A 27,926-nucleotide genomic window follows, 5' to 3' on the forward strand; every position below is an offset into this window, starting at 1 on the left:
GTAATCAAAGAAATGGGAAGACTTCACTAAATCTGTAGGTTGTATACTCTCGAAAAAATTATTCCTGAATTTATGATAAGCAATTTTCAAGGGTTTACATATTAGGCTATAAAATCATTGCGTGGATACAAATAGGTTTAATGGAGCTTACTAATTTCTAACAGAGTAATTTGTATTTCTGATAATGTAAAAGGCCCTTAATCTAACATAACATAAAACTGTTAAAAAAATTACATCATTAAAGAAATAAAGGAAATAAATCCTGACCCAGTATTGCCACCCATTGCAACCACTGGACTTTCCTTCAGTCTTTATTCCTATTTAGAAAGCTGCTAACTTTATTAACGATAACCTCTGGGTAATAAACATACCTTTAAAAAAAGGGAAATCTTTATATTTTAAAGTTTTAAAGAGGAAGACTGGCTAAAAATCATAATAAAAATAAGAAAGTCTTTTATAATGAGAACATAGTTAAGATTTTATAATTAATACTTGCAAATATAAAAATCAGCTTTTAGTTAATAAAGGGTTCTCTACAAATTCTTCCACACTAGTAGTTAAAATTTTTTCCTTTTGCAAATCAAACTATTTCCTACACAATGGAGTTCCTACCTTCCTTTTGAATCTGTGGCGCTCACGATGCTGGCACCTAATGTATCGATTAACATTTCAGCAGCACCTTCGTTGTCATTTATCCTGTGTAAGATAGCACAGTGGTCACTCACAGCGATGGTGCACTTCGTAAATCGTTAAGAACAAATGTGATTCATCTGCCTTTACTTACACGGCACAATGCAAAGGACTGAAAGCATTTCCCTCCATTTTCTGGAAAACTTCCTGTTCTAAAAGGAGTTCTACACATGTCTCATGACCTAAATAAGTAAATGACAATTGGATATTAAAATCCAAAAAAGATACTGAAGTACCCACATATACACCCACACATTCCTAACACAGATAAGAAAAAACTTTACATGGATTTAAAATAACCAGAGTTCAATGAATATGTTAAACATCACATTTCTAGGAGTTTGAAATCCAAAGCACAACCTCAAGACCTGAAATTCAGAAGCTTCTTATAATTTTATAGCAGTTTATTAACTGCTATAAGCAGTAATAAACTGACTCAACAAATGTTTGTTTTATGGGGAAAAAAATTAGTCTCTATCTTTTTCATAGTAACTAGTTCCAGTCATTTTTAAAGTCATATTTCTATAGCATAATAGAACTTTAAAATTAACATATTTATACAGCATAATTAACTTCAAAATTTAAATATTTTCTGATTTTACTAATGAGCTAATGATAAAATCTCAAATACTACAGAAGTGTCTGGAGGGAAAAGTACATGCCCCTATCCCTACCCCCAACTCCAATTCCACTTTCTAGACTGTAACTACTATTATCTTAACAGTTCCAGAAAATTTCTAGGCATATACAACTACATGCACATAAACATGCACTTCTTTTTAAAACTTCTTTGTAAATTTTTAATTCTGCAACTTGTTTTTCACTTAATAAATTGTATACATCCTTCCAAAGTAGCATATAAAGAAATTGTATTCTTCAATGTTTGGAAAAACTTCCACAGTATTAAAGTCTATCATAAATGATCTAATTTCTAATCATGTATTTTGACTGCTAGTTTGTTTTTGTTATAGTACCAACAATACTGTAAATGAAACATTCCAGTACTTAAAAAAAAAAAACAAAAAACAACGCAAGTAATTTTGTAGGACAATTTCCTAGAAATGATATTGCTGGGCTGAAGGACAAGTATATGGATTACTGCTAGATTTCAGGCTCACACTTTTTAATAGCAACTTTGAAGACAAGGAAAAACCTAAACCTCAGATTTTCTTTACCCAATTTTCAAAGCAGGGTTTTAGTTTTAAAATACCCCAACTGCTGTACTAATTGCTGCCAATGAAAGGTTGCATCCTTTTTTATTTTAAAAAAATATTTATTTTTTTATTAAAAAATTTTTTTTAATATTTATTTATTTTTGAGAGAAAGAGACAGAGCATGAGGGGGAGAGGGACAGAGAGAGGGAGACACAGAATCCAAAGCAGGCTCCAGGCTCTGAGCTGTCAGCACAGAGCCTGACACAGGGCTCAAACTCACGAACCGTGAGATCATGACCTGAGCTGAAGGCAGACGCTCAACCAACTGAGCCACCCAGGCGCCCCAAAATATTTTTTTTATTTTTAAGTAATCTCTACATCCAATGTGGGGCTCGAACTCACAACCCCAAGATCAAGAGTTGCATGCTCTACCGACTGAGCCAGTCAGGCACCCAAGATCTTCCTTTATCTTATTACTGTTTTTACCAGGAAAAGTATGTTTTAGGAAATCTGTAGTTGTTCCATCTTCTGTCAGTTCTTTTCTCTAATCCAGGGATTCCCAACTGGAGCAATTTTGCCTTTCAGGAGACATTTAATCATGTCTAGAGACATTTTTGCTCACCACAACTGAGGATGGGGTAAAGGAGTGCATACAGTGGGAAAGAGGCTACGGATGCTGCTAATCAACACCTTCAATCCACATGTTAGTCCCTCACAACAAAGAGTTATCTGGCCCACAATGCCAATAATGCTGAGGTTGAGAAGGTTTTTATTTAATTTTAATTTTATTTAATTTAAATGTTTTACTTATTTTGAGAGAGAAAGAGAGAGAGAGAGAGAGAGAGAGAGAGAGCGCGAGCGAGCATGGGAGGGGCAGAGAGGAGGAGACAGAGAATCCCAAGCAGGCTCTCCACTGTCAGCCCAGAGCCTGACCTGGGGCTCAAACCCATGAATCGTGAGATCATGACCTGAGTTGAAACCAAGAGTGGGACACTTAACCCACTGAGCCACCCATAGGTGTCCCTATGTTTATTTTTGAGAGTGAGAGAGGGAGCATGAGTGGGGGAGGGGCAGAGAGTGAAGAAGAGAGAGAATCCCAAGCAGCAGTGCCTGCCACTGGGGGGGGGGGGGGGGGGGAATGTGTGTTGGTGGGGGAGGGATCGTAGGGGGCTCAGTATCAGGAACTGTGAGATTCTGACCTGAGTCGAAATCAAGAGTCAGATGCTTAACTGACTGAGCCACCCAGGCACCCAGAGAAGCCTTGCTTTCATTCTCTCCAAATGTCAACTCATTACCAAGAAGTATCCATGGAAATTTGTCCATTATAGATTTAAGGGTTTCCTATTTTCCTAGATAGCAGTTCTCAAGGTGTGGGTCTGGGGAACCTTGGGGTACCACTGATAACTAGTGCTCTGAACTAGCCTGTAAAGAAATTTGCCACTCTTCTAACTAAAATTCTTTTTTGTTTTGAAAAGAGGTTATTTTTTATAAAAATGTTATTTTATATTATAAAATGTTTTTATAATGTGATTTATATTATAAATGTTTTTTATAAAATGTTATTTATATTAACATTTGATGGATTACTTTAATTAATAAATATTCTTAAATTTCTGTTCTCATTTCCAATATAGTAAATATTAATAGCTCTAACTCCCAGGTCCTGAGACTGAAAGGTTTGAGAATCACTATCTGAGCAGATTGCATACTGCAAAGACAGAGTTCTGGGCTATGGATTATCTCCAGCAATCATATCAAGGTGAAAACTCATCACTTTGTGTCCTTTTTTATGGAAGGATGAGAAAACTGGTCTCTTCATGTTTCAGAGGGATATTCTGAGGATACATAGAGCTTCACAAAAATTTATAAATTTTTAAAAGCAACAAAGGGATAATATAAATACCCTTAAGAGTGTCCTGTGACTGAATGACTACATAAACTGGAAATCTCGAACTCTAAAACTTAGCATGTATAACCAATTCTTTTGTAATACTTTGTCATCATTCCATTTTAATTTTTAGACAAAGGTTGTTTTCTGGTCTACTGGAGTGCATCCAGTTTTGTTTTCAGCTATACAATAATTACTAGCGGAAGTAAAACCATTTTATATATTCTACTCTCAGAACACCAAACTATAAAATAGGCTTTTGGCTATAAATATGGTATTAATTTTAGACTGTCTGTATGGTCTCTTATTGCATATAGCCAATACACATCTAATTCATTCCAGCTCAATTCAGAATCATCACAATTTTGCTACAGTCTGGAAATTAGACACATCTGTTATGATCCTTAAATGGCAACCAGGCATGAAGCTCATGCAAAATTTTGTCTATTTTGTCTCTTGTACACAACATGTTTAGAGTCTAAATTCAGCAGTAATACAGCAGGAACTCACTTTAGGGAAACCATGTTCTTCATAAAGATCTGATAAGAAATGTACTAGACAGCAACTCTCCAAAGGATAGTTACAGCAGTGTATTCACACTAAATACTCTGCCTGAGGACAGATAGCTTACTGTGTGATTTTTCCAATGGTTAATTCTGATATGTTTAAAAAAAAAATCAAGCAATAAAAGTCTGCTTCAAAACACTTTCATTTCTTAAATAAAATTCACATCCATAAGGTGTATCCCTACTATATTAGATGGTTTTGGTTTTCCTCTACTTGCGAAGATGTCAAGTTACATCATAAAAACAAATCAAATTCCAATGGCAAAATACAGTATCTTTTTTGACTCTGGACTTCAGCCTGAATATTTGGCCACTTCACTCTACTCATTAAATACCAACTTTACTGAGTTAAAAGGGAAAAAGAGAATCTAAAATCCCAAAGGTTTTAATCTTCAACAAAACTGTTCTGGCTAGGGATCTGAGGCAGTAAAAATGAAACTGACTAAACTAAGCTTGTGAATTAGTAATACATTGAACTATTCAAGTTTTGATGGTACCATCAGTACCCAGAGATGATGGATGCCCAACAGCAATCACAGAACAATCCTTAAGAAGAGATCAAAACTTTCTCACAGCAAAAGATTAGAACTCTCAATTCTGGCACAAGGATTAATATGAGCATTCAAATACTGCATCTATAAAATACTTATGAAAACATTTAAACTATAATTTTGCAAGATTCAGGTTTCTCTTCTTTCACCATAACTCAATAACATTATTTGTCAAAATGGCTCCAGTAGGGGGGGCCTGGGTGGCTCAGTAGGTTAAACATCTGACTCTTGGTTTCAGCTCAGGTCATAATCTCACAGTTTGTGAGTTTGAGCCCCACATCAGGCTCTGCGCTGACAGTGCAGAGCCTGCTTAGGATTCATTCATTCTCTCTCTCTCTCTCTCTCTCTCCCTCCCTCCCTCCCTACCTCCCCTGCTTGTTCTTTATCTCTCTCAAAATAAGTTAAAAACAAAACAAACAAAAACAAAAACAAAAACCTTAAAATGGCTCCAATGAAGAACCATGAAGCAGCACAGTACAGAAAGAGAGAAACCTAAACTCTCTCATAAAGTAGACAGCTGAATTTTAGAACAGATACTATACTTAACTTTTTTAAGCACGTCAACATTTATATCAAGAGGCAATTTATATTTTCTTAACATTTTGAGGGAAAGTTGTTATGATTACGAACTAGTTTTTTCTAGGTATGCTCCTCACAACTAATAGTAATCTGAATGCTGCAATGAAATTCAAAACAAATAAAAATCTTCATATCCCTGGCTAAGCCCAAAGCCCAAAATTTGACAGAACTGATGTCTGGAATGTATGTCATGTATCTTAGCATTTTATAACATGATCAAATCTGTGGCCCTACACAAGGCAAAAATCATTCTCTCTCAACACGCCTCATTACTTATTTTAGTGATATTTCATAAGCCAAACTCCATTTTGAACTTTTATACCTTAAACATAGCTCTATACTTCTCTGAGTGAAGTGAGCTTACCTATAAAAGGAGTATCTGGCTGTGAGCCTCTAGGAAGCTAAAAGTATGTGTGTTCTAACTATGCAGCAAAGTTAACAATAGAAGTTTCGGAAGTTTCTACTTCTGTGATCTGCTAGAATTTTATTCCCTTAAAATGTTGAGCATACATGTTACTATTGACATAAGGATCTTATCTCGCAATATGCTCTGAAAACATGCACAGATTTCGGTTCAGAATGTGATACAGTTTCATTTTCTCCACCTTTTTTTGCCTAACACAAGTGCACTTAGAAAGTAAAAGAACATAATCAAACTACAAGCATACTATACAAAAGACATCACACATGTTATAAAAGTATGTTAAAAATGCAAAATACCTGTTGAAGCAAAGATTTAGAAAAAATTCAGACTTAATGAAAGCTTATCTCAAAAGATCTTTGACAAACTAATGTCTTGGCTTTAGCATGACAAGGGATAGGAGTAAGCTAGAACTATATAGTAGATGATGTCTATGCTTCCTACCGATCTTACACTTTGCCTTACAAATATTCATGAATATCAGAGTGCTATATACTAGAGTTTCTTGTCTCTACTTGGTGCATTAATGGTACTTAATGTAGATTTGCATGTGTATACTTAACCATTGTAGCAAGCCCAATGAAGTGCTGTATATCCATGATTGTCTGCTATGGCTGGATTTGCATCCACAGATGCTGCTGACTGCAAAAGGGCTCCAAGAACACCAATGTGTCCACAGGCAGCTGATAAGTGTATAGGTGTCCGGCCCCTGCTATCTCGAAATAAGCACTTAGCACCATGTTGAAGTAATGCATCTACACATTCTTCATGGCCTGTAACTGCCTGAAAGAAAAATTATTTGCAGGTAGTTGAATATGTCATCTTGGGTAACATGCCAATTTTTGCTAATTAAAAACTTTTGAAGTCCGTATTTCCCATATTCTACCATCAATCAAAGCATTTATCATTTTTTGAGTAATTCAATATTTTTATTGAAATTTGCCTAAAAGTTTATCTAAAGCATTAACTTTGTCAAAATACACATATTACAAAAAACAGGAACAAAGGAACTTATAAATCAGTGAAAACAAAGTAAAAAGGTGAAAGGTTCAAAGGTGAAAAAGACAAAAATGTGTAAGAAAATAGTTGTGATGAGAAAAAGTAAAATTGACATTAATTCTACTTAGGTCTTAGGTTTTTAAAATTTTGTTCCAACATTATTGTTTCCTGGATTAAGTTGTGTTTTACAGCTGTTTAAAATTCGTACTCAAGGGGCGCCTGGGTGGCGCAGTCGGTTAAGCGTCCGACTTCAGCCAGGTCACGATCTCGCGGTCCGTGAGTTCGAGCCCCGCGTCAGGCTCTGAGCTGATGGCTCAGAGCCTGGAGCCTGTTTCGGATTCTGTGTCTCCCTCTCTCTCTGCCCCTCCCCCGTTCATGCTCTGTCTCTCTCTGTCCCAAAAATAAATAAACGTTAAAAAAAAAAATTTTTTTTTAATAAAATTCGCACTCAAAAACTATAATACTAAAAGAAAGAGTAAAGACTATCTGGGAGAAATTTAATGAAGAAGAATAAACATAGCCTAGTTCAGTTTTAGGCAAAAGGAGATCCTAAGAAATTTTTGAAAGGCAATGGGAATATTTTTGCTCACCCCTCTATGCAATGCTGTCCTTCCCCATTTATCTTTGGCATCTACATTTGCTCCTTTGTTCAGCAGTGAGTAAACACAGTCCGTGTGCCCGTTGAGAACAGACAGCATCAGAGGAGTCCTGAGCAACAAGAGTAATAATAGGTTCAGCATTACAACTTAAGACTACTCCATGAAAAACAAACTCCTGTTTTCTAAATATGCCTTTTTATGATACAACTTCTAAAGTATACTTAAAGTGAGAAAACTGTATTTGTTGTTACTCAGTTACATAATATGACAGACTTTTAGGGTTACAAGTATGAAGATTAACACACATCTTGAAAATAATTTAAAAATTATTAAAACTTACTGTCCATTTCCATCTTGAATGTCGACTGCATTCTGTGGTTCTGCATTTCCTATTAGTAGCCGTAAGCACTCTGAATGACCATTTGTTGCTGTAAAGTGGTATTTTAAAATTTCAGTAATTACAATGATAAAATAGAAAATTTCTATCATAGAGCACATTTTCTGGATATAACTGTGGGATAGTTTCATTGAATTTAATAGTCTAAGAGAAAAATATATAGATACAAAGTTTTATATTGCCTCTGTTGGTGAAACTGACTACAGGTATCAATTCCTCATGGTTAATTATGGCCATAGCCATCCCTCACCATCTGCCCTGGTATTATAACGCTCGTTTTATCTGGTTTTGGTGGTGGCAATGTGGTCAAGGGAATGCCTTCAGCCAAGGGATGAAACCATGATTAGATCAAGTCCATCACAACTCTGTTCTCTGCCAATGACAGCTTCCAAGATAAGTGCTGATCCAGTTCTGACCACTGAGATGCTAAGTCTGAAGGCTTCTGGGAAATATTTTTATCCCTGATAATGACAAGTCCTCCTCCTTTTCCTGATTTCAGAGGTGATACCGTAAAGAAGCAGTAGCCATTCTGTGCCATGACTGCAAAGGCAAGAGAATAATAGAGAGTTCTGATACCACTGCTGAATCAGTCAATCCTGGAACTGACTCTACCTCTGAACATTTTATGTAAGAGGTTAAAACTCTTGTCACTTATGCCACCTTTTAGTTGGGTACTATGAGAATTCCAACTGATACATATACAATAAAAGAAAAAATGATCTCTCTAAAGAATGCATTTATATGTCCAAACACATAAAATGGGCAATGGTATAAAGTAGAAATAACCAAAAGAAAATAATAAGCTTTTAAGGTAAATTAAATCCTCTGCAAAATTCAGGTCCTTCCCATAATATCATAAAATCTGAAGTTGAAAGAAATATGTAAGTCACGTAATGATGCAAAAAGGAATATCTGTCACTATTCTTCCTAATTAAAAGATGACAATATTTTTTAATGTTTATTTTTGAGAGAGCAAGCGCACGCGCGCGGGCGCTGGAGTGTAGGAGGGGAAGAGAGAAAGGGAGACAGAATCCAAAGCAGGCTCCAGGCTCTGAGCTGTCAACACAGAGCCTTACATGGGGCTCAAACTCACAGACCACGAAATCATGACCTGAGTCAAAGTCGGATGTTTAAAACAACTGAGCCATCCAAGCGCCTCGAAATGACAAATTAGTGAAAGCAAGCTAGGGGCCTAATATTCTACAGTAACTTCTAACAGCTATATTAAATTCTAATAGCGATTAAGATTTGTGGTAACAACATCACTCCACATCTGTATGCCACACTCAGCCAGCAACTCTCATAGTAATCAATAACAGCTGTCACTGAAGCATCCCACCTGGGGATGTGTCGAGGAAATTGTTTGACCCACCATTTCTTTATTTTTTTTAACTGCTATTTATTTATTTATTTGAGAGAGAATAGAATAGAATAGAATAGAATAGAATAGAATAGAATAGAATAGAATAGAATCTTAAGCAAGCTCCATGCTCAGCTCAGAACCCAATTCGGAGCTCGATCCCACAACCCTGGGATCATCACCTGAGCTGAAATCAAGAGTTGGATGCTCAACCAACTGAGCCACCCAGGTGTCCCAGCCCACCGTTTCTTTAAGTGACTCACTTGCACTCAGTACACAGCAGCTACTGAGGAGTTTTTGTGTTTTCTAAGTTCAATATCTAAAATATCAAGCATAGTACCACTGGAGAAAACTGGCTCACTTTCAGAAAAAAAAATAAAAGATCACAGTGTTCTCTTCATGACTTATGAGTACAGTACTCCCTAGCAATCTCCTAATTTGAAAGACATGTGTAGAACCAAAGCTTGTGTTTACTGAATAGGTTGGCACCAACAGTAAACTGCAGCTGTTTCACTGGATAGAATTTATAGACTATATGACATTGGTTAGCTACTTCTGAGGGACTGGCTAGTGTCTTGGTTCAATATTTATCTATAAAGAGTGCAAACCACTCCATAAAAGCTTTAAATCAGCTCTTCAAATGATCTGTGCTTACGGCATAATTTTTCAAGTTGCAGAATGATATATAACTTCATTCTTTTTCAGAATAAGATAACAGAAAATGGCAGCATTTTGACTTAATTCTTACCATATAACAATACACACACATTTATAGGCATTTTATTCCACTTAAAAATTTTTTGTTTTTGAGTCCTGCTTAAATATCTAACAGTTTCTGAAAGGCTGCTCTGGAGCAACAGAGGGTGTTACCTACCTACCTAGTCTTCAAAAAGGCAAGTTTCCTAAAGGATTAGAAGTAAAGTTCAAAACCCATATTAAAATGTGGTTCTTAAAAATCACTCTACAAAAACAGACTAAGTGAAATGTATCTCATCACATAAAGAAGAAAATAGTAAGGTTTTAAGGTAAATTAAATCCTCTGCAAAATTCAGTAGTGGGGGTAAAAAAAAAAATACGTGGCTAGGATTCCTTCCAGTGGACCAGTCTTATTTTATTCTTTTAAGTCTATTTATTTTGAGAGAGAGAGACAGAGAGAGAGTAAGAGAGAGGGAGAATGTGAGAGAGCACAAGCAGGGGAGGGGCAGAAAGAGAAAGAGAGAGAGAAAGAGAAAGAGAGAGAATCCCAAGCAGGTTCTGTGCTGTCAGTGTAAAGCCTGAGGCAGGACTTGATCTTAGGACTGTGAGATCATGACCTGAGCTGAAATCAAGAGTCAGACACTTAACCCACTGAGCCACCCAGGCACCTCCTACCCTTTTTTAAGTTAGTTTTATTTATTTATATATTTATGTATTTAGTTTTTAATTTTTTAAATGCTTTTATTTTTCAAAGAGAAAGAGAAAGAAAGAGAGAGAGAGAGAGAGAGAGAGAGAGAGAGAGAGAGAGAGAGGGAGGAGAAGGGGTAGAGAGAGGGGGACAGAGGATCTGACACAGGCTCCGCACTGTCAGTAGAGAGCCCAATGCGGGGCTCGAACTCATGAACCCTGAGATCATGATCTGAGCTCAAGTTGGACGTTTAACCGACTGAGCCACCCAGACACCCCTAGTCTTAGTTATTTAAAATGAATACTGACTTGTAGTAATTCCTGTGGAGAGTCAGGAATCTGTATCTGCTAGAGATACACAGCTACCAAGTCCTCACAATGACATGGTTACACAATTTTGCATTCTGACACATTTGCAACATCACAAAATCACACCATGGAGTAGATCTTGCATAAAGTAGGTGCTCTATAACTCCTGTGTGAATGCACGTTAAATGTAGTACTCTGGTACAATAAGTCAAAATTGTCAACCGTTAAATGAAAGCACATACTAATCCAAAATAATTTCCATCAAAAAGAAGTAAAAAATATTGTATTGTTTTGTTGATAAAGTACTTCAGAAGTTAGACTATTACATAAATCCAACTTCTAAGGTAGACAATGATTTTTTAAAGCAATTATAATCTTGCTGTTGGCTTTTCCCTGAGAGAAAAATCATTCGACCTTTCAAAGTCAAGATTATTAAAATAATTACCAGGAGTATAACATACGAAAAATTGAAAAAGAAAAGAATATTATATAGAAAGTGGTAAATAAAATCATGCGTAATATTTGACATACCTGCTGCATGTATAGGTGTTCTCTTCAAAACGTAATCTTTTACTAAAATGGAGGCTCCCTGATTAATGAGTACATCCACACATTCAACATGGCCCTTAAAGGCTGCAAGATCTAAGGGTGTTCTTCCACTACTGTTTCTCACATCAAGATCTAACAAAGACTGTACCAACACTTCCAGTGCTTGGTGGTGACCATGATAGGCCTAGGAATAAATAAAAATATAAATTAAAAAAAATACATATTTAGACTGACTTCTCAGATGTCTTTGAAAACAAAGGAAGTAAACTTGTCTTCACATTATTATTATATTTGAGATAATCCAACTTGCATTATTGAGAATCCAGAAAACTTAACTGTAAGTATTTCTAATAACCAAATAGTACAACGTTAGAGTATATGTTAGAGAACAGGTATACTGCAGAAAATAAATGTTCAAATGACAGGTGATTTTATCACTAGTATACAACTTTCTGATTCATAGCATTCAATGAAAGTGTAACACAGATCCAATTAAAACTTTCATCCTAAGTCTATAATTCCAAAGCCTGTGTTCTTTTTTTCTTCTTTTAAAAGTTTTTTTTTTTTTAATGTTTATTTATTTTTGAGAAAGAGACAGACAGAGCATAAGCGGGGGAGGAGGGGCAGAGACAGAGGGAGACAGACACAGAATCCAAAGCAGGTTCCAGGCTCTGAGCTGTCAACACAGAGCCCGACGCAGAGCTCAAACTCACGAACTGTGAGATCATGACCTGAGCTGAAGTCGCACGCTTAAGTGACTGAGTCACCCAGGCACCCCTCAAAGCCTGTGTTCTTAATCACAGTTCAGTGCTCCACTTAACTCCCTGATAAAATTTGACTATACTTAAATTATAGAGATGGCCAGTAACTGAAGTTAATACTTAAGTCTTCTGATTTCTCAAATTAAAGTAACTATCCTTACCTCATAACATGCTATATCTAAAAAAATAAACATTTGTTTTAGCACAAAAACAGACAGACTAAATCTGGCTTGAGTAACTGCCATGTGCCAAGTTCTGTCTTAGCTGTACAAAGAGAACACGAAAATTTTTAAAGATTTGTCAGAATGAAGTCCTCTTCTTTATCACAGTTGAGGAAGAAGCTTTCCAGGTAATTCATTTCAAAAACCAACATATCAACTGAACATCTATTACTCTCGTTGGACTAGATGCTGAGCAAGACCTAAAGCAATTAACAAGACCCAGTTCTGGCACAAAAGGAATGCTGTCTCTAGTTCACTCATATTACCACTTTGTAGCTAAAGGACTTTTACAAGTCATTTCTGACACCATTCAGACCTACAGCTTAGCAGTTTGTTATCACAGGTGAACTTTTCACTGGGAACTGAAAAATGTAAAATTGTACCATACTTGAGCTAAATCTGAAAACATCCACTTAGCCAGAAATGGGCCCCACACTGCAGCAAAGGGCTGTAAAGTTATTTCTTGCAGAAAATGTCGGAAAGTACCAGAAAGAGGTAAAGTTGCTCTGGGCCTTACTGGTCTCTTTGATGTTTCTCACTACCTACAGAGTTTCTTGACCACTTTGAAGATTAAAGTAACTGGAGATTATGGAACTCTACCGTCCTAGGATCACATCTAATCTTGTTCTGTAATAACCTGGTCAATGAGATGATGCTATTAACAGAAAGAAATGTGAGGGATACAGCATACGTATAAGACACTAGGAGTGTATAACAAGAAGAGACACAATGAGGATGACAAGAAGCCATGACGAGTTGCCAGACAGCCTCCCGTCAGGATGTCCTTGTATAGGACTGAGACAACGATTTGTACACACAGTATGTACAAAGATAAGAACCAAGACCAGTTTCCTTAAGCCTCAAGCTGGTGTGTTTTCACAGCACTAAGGTGTCTTGGATGGGGTGAGTTTGGAAGGGTAAAAAAGCACTTCGAGTCATTTCTGAAAACCTCCTAGGAACAGATATATAATGTGAAAGTGGTGATATAATCACAGTTCACTGAGCCTAATTTACTAAATTTTAACAAAATTGGTTCCATTTCAGCTTAAAACCACTATTTAGCATAGCCATGTTCATATTTTGCACCACTATTCATAATAGCCATGGAGTAAAAACCTAGCAACCCCACCCCACCCCACCCCAAAACAAAAAACCTATAGTTTCTGAGGTAACGTATTCATAAACTTGGCAAAATGCTTAGTGTGGCACCTAGTAGATGCTCAGGAAGGGACAGTGCTAGTGTAAGAATGGTGGTGATGGAGCAGGAAGAACTGCCTTGCCATCTGCTCAGACTGCATCTCTCGCCACCAACAGTAAAATGGCTGTTTTCCTCCATGCTGGCTTTGCCCTTTCACAGGACTTATTTACTGGGCACGTCTGGGAGAGTACATAGTATTTCCAAAGATCCACAGGGCAAGGAAGCAAGAAGCTGCAGCATGCCTCCCTAGTTATTTAGGAAATGGCACGAAGTACTAGTGGGGAAAAGGGCAAGAAAATTCAATGAACGTGTGTTGGTGTTACGAAATACGCAAGGAGAGTATTATAAAAAATAATAGCACATATAAGAAGAAACAATTAAGTGGACCACTGAACTTGTAGTGATCCATTAACTTAAGTATACACCCTCCTTATAAGCATTTTACTATATTTAAAACCAGAAGTCTCCCAAAAAGCCGGTGACTATATCGGAGTCTCCTGACTCTTAGTCTCTTTCTCACCCCCAGCAACTGTTAATGTGCTCTGTTCCAAAAATAGACTCTTCTTGTAGCACAAAAAGAACTAGACTGGGCCCTACTTGAAATTTCCTAAAGTAATTCATTCCCACATTTGATTTAAAGAATTGTTACACTTCGCTAACCTTCTCCTCTTAGGGACTAATCATTAAGAGGAAAAATTCAGAGATTTCTTTTTTTTATAAGTTTATTTATTTTTGAGGGGGGGGGCACAGAGAGGGAGACAGAGAATCCCAAGCAGGCTCTGCACTGTCATCATGGAGCCAGACACAGTGCTCAATCTCATGAACTGCGAGACAACGACCTGAGCCAAAACCAAGAGTGGACACTTAACTGACTGAACCACCCAGGTGCCCCAAATCCTATAGCATGAGTAACTGAAGGACCAGTGAGCACACACTTAGTGCTCCGAGATCAAAAAGTAAGCAAAAAGTTGTAGAAATACCACAGAAAATACAGTTCTGTTTAGCAAGTTAGAAGCCATTCCTTTAGGGCAGTGTTTTTTTAAATTCACATCACAGGTATATTCTCTCCCTTAGAGTAGGCCTTTGGGGGAAATCCAAAGACCACAATTTTTTTTTTTTTTTAATAAAACAAAACATAACAAAGTGCACTCAAGAAGTCTCTGAATTTAAAAAAAATTCTTAAGTTTTAATTTCATGATCATCATACATGGACCATCATACATGGGTACTAGTTTACCCATGTAAACTAGTCAAACAAACATATATGAGGTATTTTCAGTAAACCAGCCATCAAGTTGGCTGTGAAGGTAGTACTCACAGCCAAATGTAAAGGGCTTATTGTCGCTCTATTGTCTGAATCACTCAGCATGTCTGTCCCCGAGGTTTCCATTAACTGGGAAGGAAAAGCATTTGAAATGTCAGAAATGGTACTTTTGGATATATTCTAGCAGTTATTCCTGCTCCCTCTCCCCCAAGTTTAAATCAATTTTAGAGTAAAAATTGACACTTGAACCCATTATATTTTAAAATCTTAGTCCATTATATTATGAAAAACTCCACTCAGCAACCTTACACAATAGATCATCATGCATGTGTGGCACAGAATAAGAACTCTGAGGGCGGGCTATAAACTAGCTTGAGGGAAATGCTATTTACTCACCATCAAGTAAGAACCCCCTTCCCATCCCCTGCACATATGATTTCTGTCACTATGTTTGTTCTTAGGAATGTGTAAAACAGGCTTCAGCTCTAGTGAGAGCAAAGAAATAATACTCTGAATAGTAAAGGGGATATTGATTATTACTTACAACATCTAAAGGAGTTTCGCTTGCAATCTGAAATAAAATTTAAAATAAGAACATTTAGCTTAGGAAGTATTCATATATATTAGAGATAAATGTTAACTACAGGTCTATTTATACAAGGCTTCTGTTAAATTCTATTCTTTTTAAAAAAATTTTTTTTCAACGTTTTTTATTTATTTTTGGGACACAGAGAGACAGAGCGTGAACGGGGGAGGGGCAGAGAGAGAGGGAGGCACAGAGTCGGAAACAGGCTCCAGGCTCCGAGCCATCAGCCCAGAGCCTGACGCGGGGCTCGAACTCACGGACCGCGAGATCATGACCTGGCTGAAGTCGGACGCTTAACCGACTGCGCCACCCAGGTGCCCCTGTTAAATTCTATTCTGAACTTGTGCTTCCTTTGTCTCCCAAGATTGAGTCTTTTAAATAAACAAGTGTATAACAGACCACAATCTACATTCATGGGTCTAAGATATTAGTCTACAAGATACATAGTAACCTAAGAAAATACCTGTTATTTCTGATAGCACATTTTAAGTGCTATATTGAATATGTCAACCTGCTTTTTCAATCTTTAATACTCACTCTCTTTGAGGGGAAGCGAAGTTTAATACAATTTATAAGGTAAATCTAAATAAAGAAACCTTTAACTTGAAGCATTTGTTACACACTTCAGAATCTTTTAACTTGTCTTTGATTTGGCAAAATGGAGTGAATGGTGCATATACTCAAGGATGAGACCATAACTGAAATAAAAAGTTCCTTTGCAGTATTGTCTCCCCTACCAGGAGAGGCTGTAAAAAGAACGGGCTTTTCAGAACTCTAAATATGTGGGAAAAAAGGCCTCCTCTCACAGAAGACATGGTTACAGTTCTTTAGAAATTTCTAGAAAACATTTATTTAAAGGAAGAGAAATGCTACACCAATGTGATGTGGTAATATAAGGGAAGGACATAAGTAGCCCTCTCCAGAGATCTAATTTTCTCCTTTCTTTCCTTTTTTTTTTTTTTAAATATGAAACTTATTGTCAAATTGGTTTCCATACAACACCCAGTGCTCATCCCAACAGGTGCCCTCCTCAATGCCCATCACCCACTTTCCCCTTCTCTCCTTTCTTTTTGAAAGGGAAAAGGGAATGCGAGATACTGAGGCAAGTATGAATTTAAGAGGTATATAGGTTCTAAAAATATTAAAAAGTGATAGAGTTTGTATCTTGATTCATTTATTCTCATTTTCATATGTTATTAGAATATAAAATCACATTAGTCCTTCCACAAGAATTCAGGGATCTTACCAGCTGAAGACATAGACGGTGACCATAAGCAGCTGAATAATGAACTGCATTATATCCTTGCTTGTCACGGATCCCTGGATTTGCATCATTTCTTAATAAGTATTCCAGGCACCTATATATAGTAATAACACATTCAAAATTCTAAATCTTGCATTTTACCAAGGATTAAAACAGCCTGCAACTAAAAACTATTTTTTTACAATTACAATTTCTTACAATTCTTTTCTTGAGTAATGTAAAAATCATAAATACATCTACACGACATAAATTTGTCTTTAAATGACATTGACTGTAACTATCATAAGAATACAAGCAAAATGTTCATAAGAATGAAGAAAATTCATTCAGAGTGAGTATCTCCAGAGTCTGTCAATAAGCTCAGTGTACCTGCGGGCTGTCTTTTACACAGTCACTATGTATGGCACCACCTATTCCACTCAAACAATATCTGACAGGATTAAACTTAGTGGTGGTGAACATCCAATGTTGGCAATATTACTGCTGACGTATCTGGAACACACAGTGAGTGTAAGATCTCATTAGGAAGCTGAAGAAAGGATATAAAAAAAAAATCTCAGGAAAACAAGGTCAGATTTCAATGATCTCGAATCAGAGGACTGAGAAGGGTGTTCTCAGTAGAAAGTGGTATGGTAGTAACAAGAAAGACCTTCCCATGGTAGATTTACTTCGTTTCTGTGCGATTAAAACATAAGAAAAATAATTTTAAAAGGCATCATATGGCTCATGACTTGTTACAATTTTATTACGTGTTATTGTTACTGCAGCAACAAAGAGCACTGAATTAGAAATTAAAAGATCTGTCCATAGAACTTGTTATATACTAGTGATCTTGAGCAAATCAAATAGAAATTTCAACTTTATGGTGAAATGGCCTCTGTTTATTCATTTGACAGATGGGGGGGGGAGGGCAGAAATCCAACTAAGGAAGCTAAACTCCATTCAGGCTCAAATTCCAAGTTCATAATTATTCATTGATAATTTGTCTAATATTGCAATACTGACTGCAATATTAACTAAATATTAATACAACTACTGGGGGACAATTTATAGTCAAATATTCCTTGTTAAAAATTGAAGTTTCCTTAAGGAGTGCACTTGTCATGATGAACAATGGGTAATGTATGGAATAGTTTAATCACTAAATTGTACACCTGAAATTAACACTGTATGTTAAATATACACAAAAAATTAAAAAAAAAAACTATGAAAAAATTCGAGTTTCCAAAAGCATACTAAAGTTACACAAAAACAAAACTCTAAAGCAATGTAATTGGTCTTTCAGTAACTATATCATACATACACAAAACTATCATCTATCTCTTATCTATCTATATTATCTATTATCTACCCAGGCTATTCTTTTCAATGCCAACCCTTATTTCTTTAATACTGAATTGCTTAAAATCCTTTCAGTCCCCTAGGAATTACTTGCAGAATCTATATTTATTATACTATCCTCAATGGTAGCAAATGTCTATGCTTTTAAGTGGGATTTTTATAATTATGTACAGCTAAAATTATTAGTCAAACATGGTGAACTGGGTATCACTGTGATTAAAACAAACAAACAAACTCAATCTGACTCTAAGGTAAGAAGACTGGTATTTTTTGGTGTTCATAAATTAGCTCTGAGGAGCCTGTACAAATTGTTCTAGGCAGGGCATAAACTGTATCCAGTTTTCCTAGGTATCCAACTCAGAGGTCAATGCTCACTGGAATGCATAAAAGATCTGCAGGGCTGGAGGACAGTCTCACTGCTTTGCAGGCACAAACATTTCACACAAGGGCATATCTATCTTTAATCAAGTTCTCTAGGTGAGAGAGAGAGAGAGAGAGAGAGAGAGCGAGAGAGCGAGAGAGCAGAAATAGTTCTCCCGAGACCTGAGTACCCAGGAAAATTCTATCCGTGGAACAAACTATTTTAAGATAACTTGCTGATATATGAGTACTGAAAAAAAGATTTATTTAAGGAAGGCAAAACAAGTAGGTAAGTTCATGTTTACTTTCTGAAGTAGGAAAGCACATCTCAAGGCATTATCCATAGTGACTAGTCCAAATATACAGCATTAGTGCAGTGTTGGTGGTATAGCGGTGAGCGTAGCTGCCTTCCAAGCAGTGAATGGTTTCAAATAATTTAAGTGTTATAGATGCAGTAGGTAGTTCTTATCATATTATTTATTATTTTTTACACTCACATTATTCAGATAATTGGTCTCCTGTAACAAAACAAAGGCTAACAGTTGATTCAAATTATAAAATTCCTTCTACTGGCATGCCTTTTAGATTTTGCTAAGCAATATAAAATTTCTTAACTACTTTGTGAGATGAGCATTACCTTTAACAACTGGAAAAATTACTGTGGCTCACGAAAATCAAATCATTTGTTCCAAATCTTTTGGCTAGCATATGGCAAAGCAAGGACTAGACCTTAGGTTTTCTTTTTATCCAGTGCTCCTTTCATGCTACCGAATGCCTTAGCACAGGAATTAATGAATTAGAGTGATACTTTAACCTGGGTGCTTACAAAATACTGAACCACAAATTATGTGATCTCGAATATCTGGACCTCACATTTAATTTGCAAATAAAATGGAGGGGAGAAAGTCTAATTTTTCTTTTTCTGAAATTGTAAATTAGCACACACACTGATTTTATACAAGTCAAAAAAATTAAGATGAATATTCTCTTTAATCTCTCTTTCCCCTAACATAAGCTGTATGCAAAACCTGGAGCAATATTCATGGTGAAACAGCTAAGTAATAAACTGCTCTTACTGTTACATATTTTGTTTCCTTCATTTAATATGTTAGACAAATTAAGTATCATTCCAGTTAAGCACATAATTTAAACCAGAGTACATTTCGAACTCTTCCCCTACCACCCATGAGTCCCATGGCTGGTCAGAGCTCTTGGTAAGACCCACTCAGCCCAGGGCAGGGAATGTGGCATTGTTCCCAGAGGCCCTCCTTCCTCTATTTTCTCCCATTATGGTGTATAATAGTGTCTGTTCTTATCAAAGAAGAAAAAAGAAAAAGATATCAAGCATAGTTTAAAAAATACAGCTATTCTTTACCGGAAGATTAGAGATACTGTTCTAGGCATTCAGATATCCTACACCTTATTTGGCCATTTGAGTTAGGTCAGACTATTTCCCCCATTTCACAGACAAAATGGGTAGAGAGATGTGAAGTAACTTGCCCCGAGTCTCACAACAGGTAGCAGAGCCACTATCAAACCCAATGTTGTCTTACATACATTTTCAAAATGAGTTACACAAGCCTGCTGAATATAAAGTCATGTACAAAAGCTAAATGTATTTTCTCTGTACCACAACAAAAGGAAATTTAAAGATAGGTTTATTTTGGCAATAAAAGTATTAAGTACTTGGGAAGAAATCTAAGGATTATAAAGCTTCTACACAAAGAACTGTATGATGCCATTTATATAAAGTTCAAAACAATGATATTAGAAGTCAAAATATACCATTTTTGTGAAAAATGCCAACTATCACCTTAGAAGTGGATCTCAGTGAAATATATATACTCATAAAAACATTTATATACAATTACATGAACACAGAAAAGGCTAAGGAAAGGCACATACCAAGGCTTTAACTTTGATTAGACTATGATGGACATGAAATGATCTACATACACACACAGAAATATTCAGGTTAATAGTGGTTATCTCAGGAGAACAGGCATGAAGAGGATTTCTTTTTTATGTATAATCAGAAACCACCCCCCCCAATCTTTTCCTTCTCTTATACATACCACATGGGTATGGAGGAGATCCTTAACCATCTTGCTCAAAGACAGCCCTATTTCTCTTCAACTGGCAAAGAGAATTTTATTTATTAATATTTAGTACATTAAATTAATATTTAGTACATGTTTCTTGTGACAGCAACTATGTATTTGAGTCATGACTGTCTATAAACAGTGCAGACACTAGGACAATGGGGGTGACTAAAAGAATGAGTAGAATGAGTCAAGAAAGATTTTACATATTTTTCTAATATTTATTGAAACTGAAGACAGAGGGACATTAAGGCAGAGGAGAGTTATAAATACTTATATCGCTCTTGGATAGCAGAAAACCAATGTCAGGTATCAAAAATTCCAAAATATAAATAACTTTCCCTGGGGGTGCTGATAGGAAATTAGTAAGTCATCATCAAAAAAACAAAGCAACAGACACATATTACTGAATAATAGTAATATGAAACTATGGGATTTTGTGTTTTCTTTTAGAAAATATTTCATACTTGCTTTGCCAGAATTATATATGAAATCATGCCAGATTCTCTTATTATTCGACCTATACCTGGGAATTAAATGAGCACAACTTAGAAAAATAAATCTTTAATGCTACTATTTAAGCCTCCAAAACAATCACTTATTGAAAGGATGCCTCTGGTATCCTAAAATGGTTACTGTGGCTTATAGCTTCCACAAAGTTCTCAGGGAACAAATCACTGAGTCAATAAATGATGGCATTAAACAGGATCTCTGGGATTCTGATTCTTTAAGGAAACAGAGGCTCTAAGAAACAGTGCTAGATTCTTTTATACCCATGATCTCAGTTTTCCCCACAATTCTAAGAAGTACGTTTCTTTCTAATCTTACAGATAAAGAAGATTTTGCTTGGCAATTACTTGCTCAGGCTCAAAGAGGTATAATATAGAAACTCCAAGATTTAGACTGGGTCTTTTGGACCCCAAAGCTCATGTTCTTCCTATACATTAGGCTGCTTGGTGTAGACACTGAGAATTAAACGTTTAAGCAATAAACATTAGTAGCTATGGCTCTAAACCATTGATATGACATGAGAAAACTAATGATTTAATTCACTTTATTAGTAGTACACCTCTAAAGAAAAAGTACATTGGCTTAAAATAAAACCACAAATCCTGAACAGTATGGGCTGAACACTGTTGCTCTTTTGATTTTTGTGCAAGAATTAACATTTAATGTAATTTTCTAAGGGCAGGAGAACTTTGGGTAATCTCAATGTGCATGTGTGTGTGTTTATGTGTGTGACCTCTCAGTGGAATTTATGTAGATTCTGCTGAGCAACACCCAATAACCAGTCTGTGGGAGCAGTGGTAAAGGATTATTGGTAGTGATATAGTCATTTTAGGCATAATCTATTTCAAGAAAATCTATAAATCGAATCCTGAAAGTACAAAATTTATAAGTCAGAGGATGATCTATTTTATCCAAATTTACCAAAATACTTTCTTATTTACAAAGTCTTTACCATAGATTTTCTTTCTTTGAAGAGCCACTACCTAAAAACATAGTCAAATAATTTAACTTCTCCCAAAATCTATCTGTACCTAACTATTCTGGGTATATATGAAATTGTACAAAGCGATATACTGTTGTAAACAAAAAGTACATTTTACTAGTGCTTTCAAGATTAGAGTTTTAGCTATAAACCAACATAACAAAGTGCTACTGATAGAAATGGCTTTGATATCAGTTATAAAATTTATAACAAATTAACATTTGTGAATAATACCATCAAATTATGTTTTTTATTTTGAGGGTAAAAAGCAAATAGTAAAAACCAAAGAAATAGTTCTATGTTAAATAAAACTTCCTTGACATATATTTTATAAAATCCTTCACTAAGAATCACTATTTATTTTTTCTTAAGGTTATTTTTGCTCTTAACTGACCCAGACACATGGAGAATACCACAGACTGAAGATCACAGTCTCCAAGGAGGTTATGTTTTTCCAAGAAGGCAATATATATAAGGTACTATAAACAGTTCTGATCAACTTTAGCTGAACATTAATTATAAAAATAATTTACACATCTCTCAATCCTTTGTTCTTATTCAGTCATTCTTGGCCAATATTTAGTTAGCCTATTATCTCATTTACTTATTTAAGTAATATTTAGCAACAACTACATGTCAGATTCTGCGTTTGGTTACTCCCTTATTGGATACCAATTTATAAGGGTCTCTTACAAATATAAAATCTCAACCTCTAACGGATACTGGTATTCCAATCTCTGCCCCATCTTCTGTTGGCATTGTCCATCTCTCTTCTCTTTCCCTTTCCCTACGATAAACTCAAGGCTGCTGCCTCTGAGAAGTCAGAGGGAAAAAACACAGAGGTGATATTAAGATGTGCTTTTGGCAGAGAGGACGACAAGAGGCCTTTATCTTTCTTCTACCAGACCAGTCAATAAAGCAGGTTGCTGAGTAGAAATAGGTAGTAAACTATGATTTAGGAATAATTATGAAACCAATTTATTTCCTGAACCAGAGACTAAAAAAAAGTACAAAAAGAAAATATAAAATTGCATAAAAAACCAACAGCCATCCACATGGAAGATGCTGGTTTATAGAAACAATCCTTCATTCTCACCACATGATACTTACTTGCCATCTGTGTCTGATGTAGCTGCATAGTGCAGGGGTGTGCATCCTCTTTCATCAAGGTCATTCACACTTGCTCCTGATCCCACAAGAGCAAACAGGCACTGGTAATTGCAGTTGGCAGCAGCATAGTGAAGTGGAGATCTTTTGTGCCCAAGTTAATATCAGAAAAATAAAAGCCAGGGACATATACCAGTAAACAAGAGCTTACTCTTACTTGACCCAGTTACAAATAATGTATTTACAGTGAGCCTGAGATTGATTTCTGCCATATACTAAGTCTTTTGGAGGGCTGGACAGAAAGCCAGTAGAAGAAATTAAGATGGCAGAGAACCTCTAAGAATAGGGAATAAAACAGAAACACAGTTAAATTATTTCATGGTCCCCACAGTAACAATTCTAGTCTTTTGAGTATATCACAGACACCTTCATATTCTGCTCAGAAACTTCAAAACTTTCATTTTAACAAGGCTTTTCTTATACTAATAAAATGTTTTGCAGTACAGAGGTAGAAGAAACTTCTACTCCTGTCTCAGTAGAAGAATAAAGAGAAATATAGAAGCATTTAAAAGAAAGCCCAGTTGTAAAGTATACAGTAAAGGTGCACAGTAATAACAGGATTCTTAAGCAAAAAATGCACATTGTTCACTATTCAGAAGAGTTAGAGTACTGTTTTTAATTTCTAAAGAATGAATATTTATTTGTAGCCATTTTCGTCTCAGTTACTGAAATGCAACAGAATGTTACTAAAGTTAGGAGTCCCTAGTCTTTGGATTACAACTCTATGATGATCCCATGACTTTTCACTTAAAAAAAAAAAAAAAAAAAAAAAAAAAAAGGAGGGGGAGGAGGAGGAGGAGGAGGAGGAGGAGGAGGAAAAAAAAACAAAGTGAAGGTAAATACAGTCCAGAGTCTTCATGGTATAATTTCTTCTAAAACATTTACTGAGTGAGATGACAGTAAAACATTATTTTACTTTATTGGAGATAACAATATACTGTAGTAATAGCATTTTAAGAAATACAGTTAACCCTGAATTACTTTCAAGCTTCTAAACTCAGAATATGCTTCCGAGGCCCTCTGCATCTGTAGTAAAAAACTCTTCAAGTACTACAAATTAACTAATACAAGATGGATTACAGTACAATTATAAAAGCAAATTGGCTGTAAAAATATTGCATTGCAAAGCCAAAGTGATTTTTGATTTTGCAGGTCATTAGTTCTTTCTATTAGTAAGCCTATGAGAGCAGTCTATTCCTCAAAGTAATTATGGAGTCAAGTAGTTTTTTTTCTTCTTCTGTGCATTTCTGATTCCCTACCATACATAATTCTGTTTACTTCTGTACTGGCCCATCACATGCACTGACATACATCCACACATTTCCTTCTGACACACATTCTTTCTTGTCATGTACTTTGATATAATTCTCAAGACACACAACCTTTTTTGCACTGCCACTTTTATTTTTTAAAGTAGGCTTCATGCCCAGCACAGAGCCCCACATGGGGCTCGAACTCACAACCCTGAGATCAAGATCTGAAATGTGAGATGGATACTTAACTGGCTGAGCCACCCAGGCACCCCTCCACTTCTGTTTTTTAAACCAATGTGAACTGCCTTCCATCATTTCCTGTATGGCTTTAGCACATGCTGTATCAACTCCTACTCTAAATAACTTCGCAGGTCGTGGTGGATATAAGTACTGCTACCATAAATGCTAGTCACAAAGAGGCCTGGGGCTACACAGTGAGAATAAGGATTAGCTAAAAAGACTACAAAGAGACTGTCACTTCACAGGTGCTTTCCTACCAGTCATATGAAGGGGTATGTGTGGATGTGTTGTTATGTGTGTATGTTTACATGGGAGAACAAAAATTTCATATATATTTATAACCTATTTCCCCATAGGGGAAATGACAATGAAATGACTTATGGGGAAGGAGAAATGTATTACTGAGTTCTGGGTCTTATGAGTTTCTTGAAGGAACTCAGGCACCATGGGGGTTTACATTTTCATGGTATAAATATGGGAGGAGGAGGAATGATACCAAGATATACAGAGGTGCTCATAAGGTAGACCTGGTAGCCTGGGGCTGTGGCAGGGGCCCAAGTGGAAGACAACTGTGAGTAAAAATGAGTATTTAGAAGTTACTGACTTATTTGGGCTTCTCAATCGTGATCACAATGCAAATGATACTGAACTGTTCAGTTAACTCTCAGAAGCCAGTTAGAAGGTCAGGCTAATCATTAAGTAAATAACATTAATTACGTTCTATAGAGGAACTATATCACACCGTACCTCCCAAATTTGTCCTTTTTGTTGAAGTCTGCACCAGTATTCAGCAGAAGGTTTAGGCACTCCAAATTCCTAGATGGGAAAATACAGTTATAAGACTTAATTGTCAATAATTTTAAAATGAAATTGGTAGGTTTAAGTAAGTATCAAAGCATGCTTTCATTCAAGTGAAGGTAAAGTGAATAACATGATTTATATTTTATAAAAATTAAAACATTAAAATTCACCTTATCTAGAATTTTTAAAAGTTAGGTACACACATATTGATCAGCACGTTGATAGGAAATAACAAACGAATCACGTTTAACCGCTATTTAAAAGAAAGTTCACATTTGTAGTTTTCCTGAGAGTTTTTAGGAACCTTTAAAACAAACTTCAAACAACATGCTTTTAATGGAATGGTTTAAATTTAAGTGGTTTTTTAATACCAAAATAAATGAAAATGGGCAAAAAAAAAATTAAACCTGATAACACAGATAACATTCCAAGATGCTTTCCTTATTTTCTCCTATACTATAATTGCTTAGATGTTTCCTTAGTTAAAATTACAGGGGAGTACATGTGTGGATATTTCTATAATTTCATTTTCAAAAACCAGAACATCAACTTACTACATTACAATAAAAACTGTGACTGCCAAGTGATCAGATACTCATGTTTTCTTTTGTCCCTCTCTCTGTGGAGGCAAGTAACATGGAAGCTAGGTTTTAACTGGAAGGTTCTTTGGTGACCTTGGAAGAACAAGAGGACCCAGTCATAATAGTTCACAATCCATCTCTGGAACTGAGACTGACCTAGTGGCAGGTTCAGCACACTTGTCATCTGAAACCACTGGGAATTATTAAGGAATTATTATCAGGAATAAAATTCTTATAAATGATGTTTTTGATAAACCATCATGAATTAAATGACTTATTATAGATTTAGGATCTAAACGATCAGAAACATTAGATTAGCAGAGACTTGCTTCAGAGACCAAGAGTTTTAACTGAAGCTTGTTTATTCAAACCAACAGCCTATTTTCCCGGAGTAGTATTTAAAACTTTGTCCAAAATCTTTCAATCTCAAATTTTCTTCTTTCTATATATTAGCCCTGAGTAGAGGTAAGACATACACAAACCATCAACACTTTTTTCCCTAAAATTATGACCAAAAACCCCCAAATACTTTCCCAAAGAACACTAATATTACTCAAAACATCTCTAAATGTTTTGCTGGCTCTCATTTGAAGACATATATTCTTTTCACTTATCCAGAAATAATTTTTCTCTGATAGAAAGCAATAGTTCCTTTTACAGTTTCACTCCATCTCTCCCAATCACAATTTATGACTCAGGTGGAAGATTAAAAAAAAAGCATTTTCTACTATTCTGGACTTTTCTTCTCCCAAACCACTCTTATTACAGTTTGTTTTCTATTTTGAGGCAGCTCAGAACTAATAAAGAGAAACAAAGAGAAGAGAAAAAACTGGCACGACCAACTACCTTCTTCTTTAAAAAGTAAAAATTTTGTTAACATACCCTCCAGCTGCAGCTGCATGTAGACAGGTCCTGCCAAAATCATCTGGGGTATCTATGTCAAATCCTGTAAAAATGGATATATCTTATATAGTATCATAGATATGTTACTTCATACTAAAGTTCTAAGTCAAGAAATATCAAGTATCATATACACCACAATCTCAAACAAAACTGAATTACAAATAGGCACAAAATTATTGAAAATAGCTTAATAATGTCTAATACTACCAAAACATGCCTCTAGAGGACTGGGAGTTTTAGGACAAGTGCTGGCATACTTGTTTAAAAGCCATAGGATACAATGCTTAGTTGGTTGAGCATCCAATACTTGATTTAGGCTCAGGTCATGATCTCATAGCTCATGATATTGAGCCTCAGGTCAGGCTCTGTGCTGACAGCATAGAGCCTGCTTGGGATTCTCTCTCTCTCAAAATAAATAAACACTAAAAAAAAGCGCCACAGGATACAATGGAATATTCTTCAACAATAAAACAACAACAACAACAAAGTACTGACACATGTTATAATATGGATGATCCTTGAGAACATTTGGCTAAGTGAAAGAAAAGACCACATCTTGGGTGACCATTTCTATGAACTATCCAGAACAGGCAAATTTATAGAGACGGAATGTAATGATTGCTTAGGGAGAGGCAGGAGGAAATGGGGACTGACTGCTAACAGGAGGATGAGAATGTTCTAAAACCGACTCTAGTGATGGTCACACATCTCTGCGACTATACCAACAAACACTGAACTATATACTTTAAATGGGTGAAATGTATGTTCTGTGAACTATCTCTTAGTAAAGTTGTTTCTAAAAGAAGCCATAGGTGCTCTGCTATCTGTGGACTATTTCTAACACTGAGGAGAAATTTTAGACTTCTCTTTCATAGATAAATGGGTTTGTGAATACTTGTGGAAATACACAAACTTTTAAAGACTTAAAGTAGAATTAACTTAAAAAA

The 27,926-nt window shown here is 35.8% G+C and overlaps 1 protein-coding gene across 8 annotated transcripts in view; it reads right to left on the reverse strand.

Annotated features, from left to right (window-relative positions):
- The window catches only part of ANKRD28 (ankyrin repeat domain 28), a 200,668-nt gene that overhangs the window by 12,570 nt on the left and 160,172 nt on the right, over positions 1-27,926 (reverse strand). For all 8 annotated transcript variants that reach the window (XR_006299512.1, XR_006299511.1, XM_043595436.1 and 5 more), the window contains 12 exons: positions 26,959-27,022; positions 25,442-25,510; positions 23,145-23,285; positions 16,722-16,833; positions 15,434-15,460; positions 14,944-15,018; positions 11,428-11,629; positions 7,788-7,875; positions 7,439-7,556; positions 6,413-6,632; positions 785-872; positions 613-696 (listed from right to left, as the gene is read on the reverse strand). Coding sequence is in view for 6 of the 8 variants with exons in the window: in XM_043595436.1 (XP_043451371.1) it covers positions 613-696; positions 785-872; positions 6,413-6,632; positions 7,439-7,556; positions 7,788-7,875; positions 11,428-11,629; positions 14,944-15,018; positions 15,434-15,460; positions 16,722-16,833; positions 23,145-23,285; positions 25,442-25,510; positions 26,959-27,022 (1,288 nt within the window). In the remaining 2 variants the exon portion in view is untranslated. The remainder of the gene's footprint in view (positions 1-612; positions 697-784; positions 873-6,412; positions 6,633-7,438; positions 7,557-7,787; positions 7,876-11,427; positions 11,630-14,943; positions 15,019-15,433; positions 15,461-16,721; positions 16,834-23,144; positions 23,286-25,441; positions 25,511-26,958; positions 27,023-27,926) is intronic.

The sequence above is a fragment of the Prionailurus bengalensis genome, chromosome C2 (genome assembly GCF_016509475.1).
Source record: "Prionailurus bengalensis isolate Pbe53 chromosome C2, Fcat_Pben_1.1_paternal_pri, whole genome shotgun sequence".
NCBI lineage: Eukaryota > Metazoa > Chordata > Mammalia > Carnivora > Felidae > Prionailurus > Prionailurus bengalensis.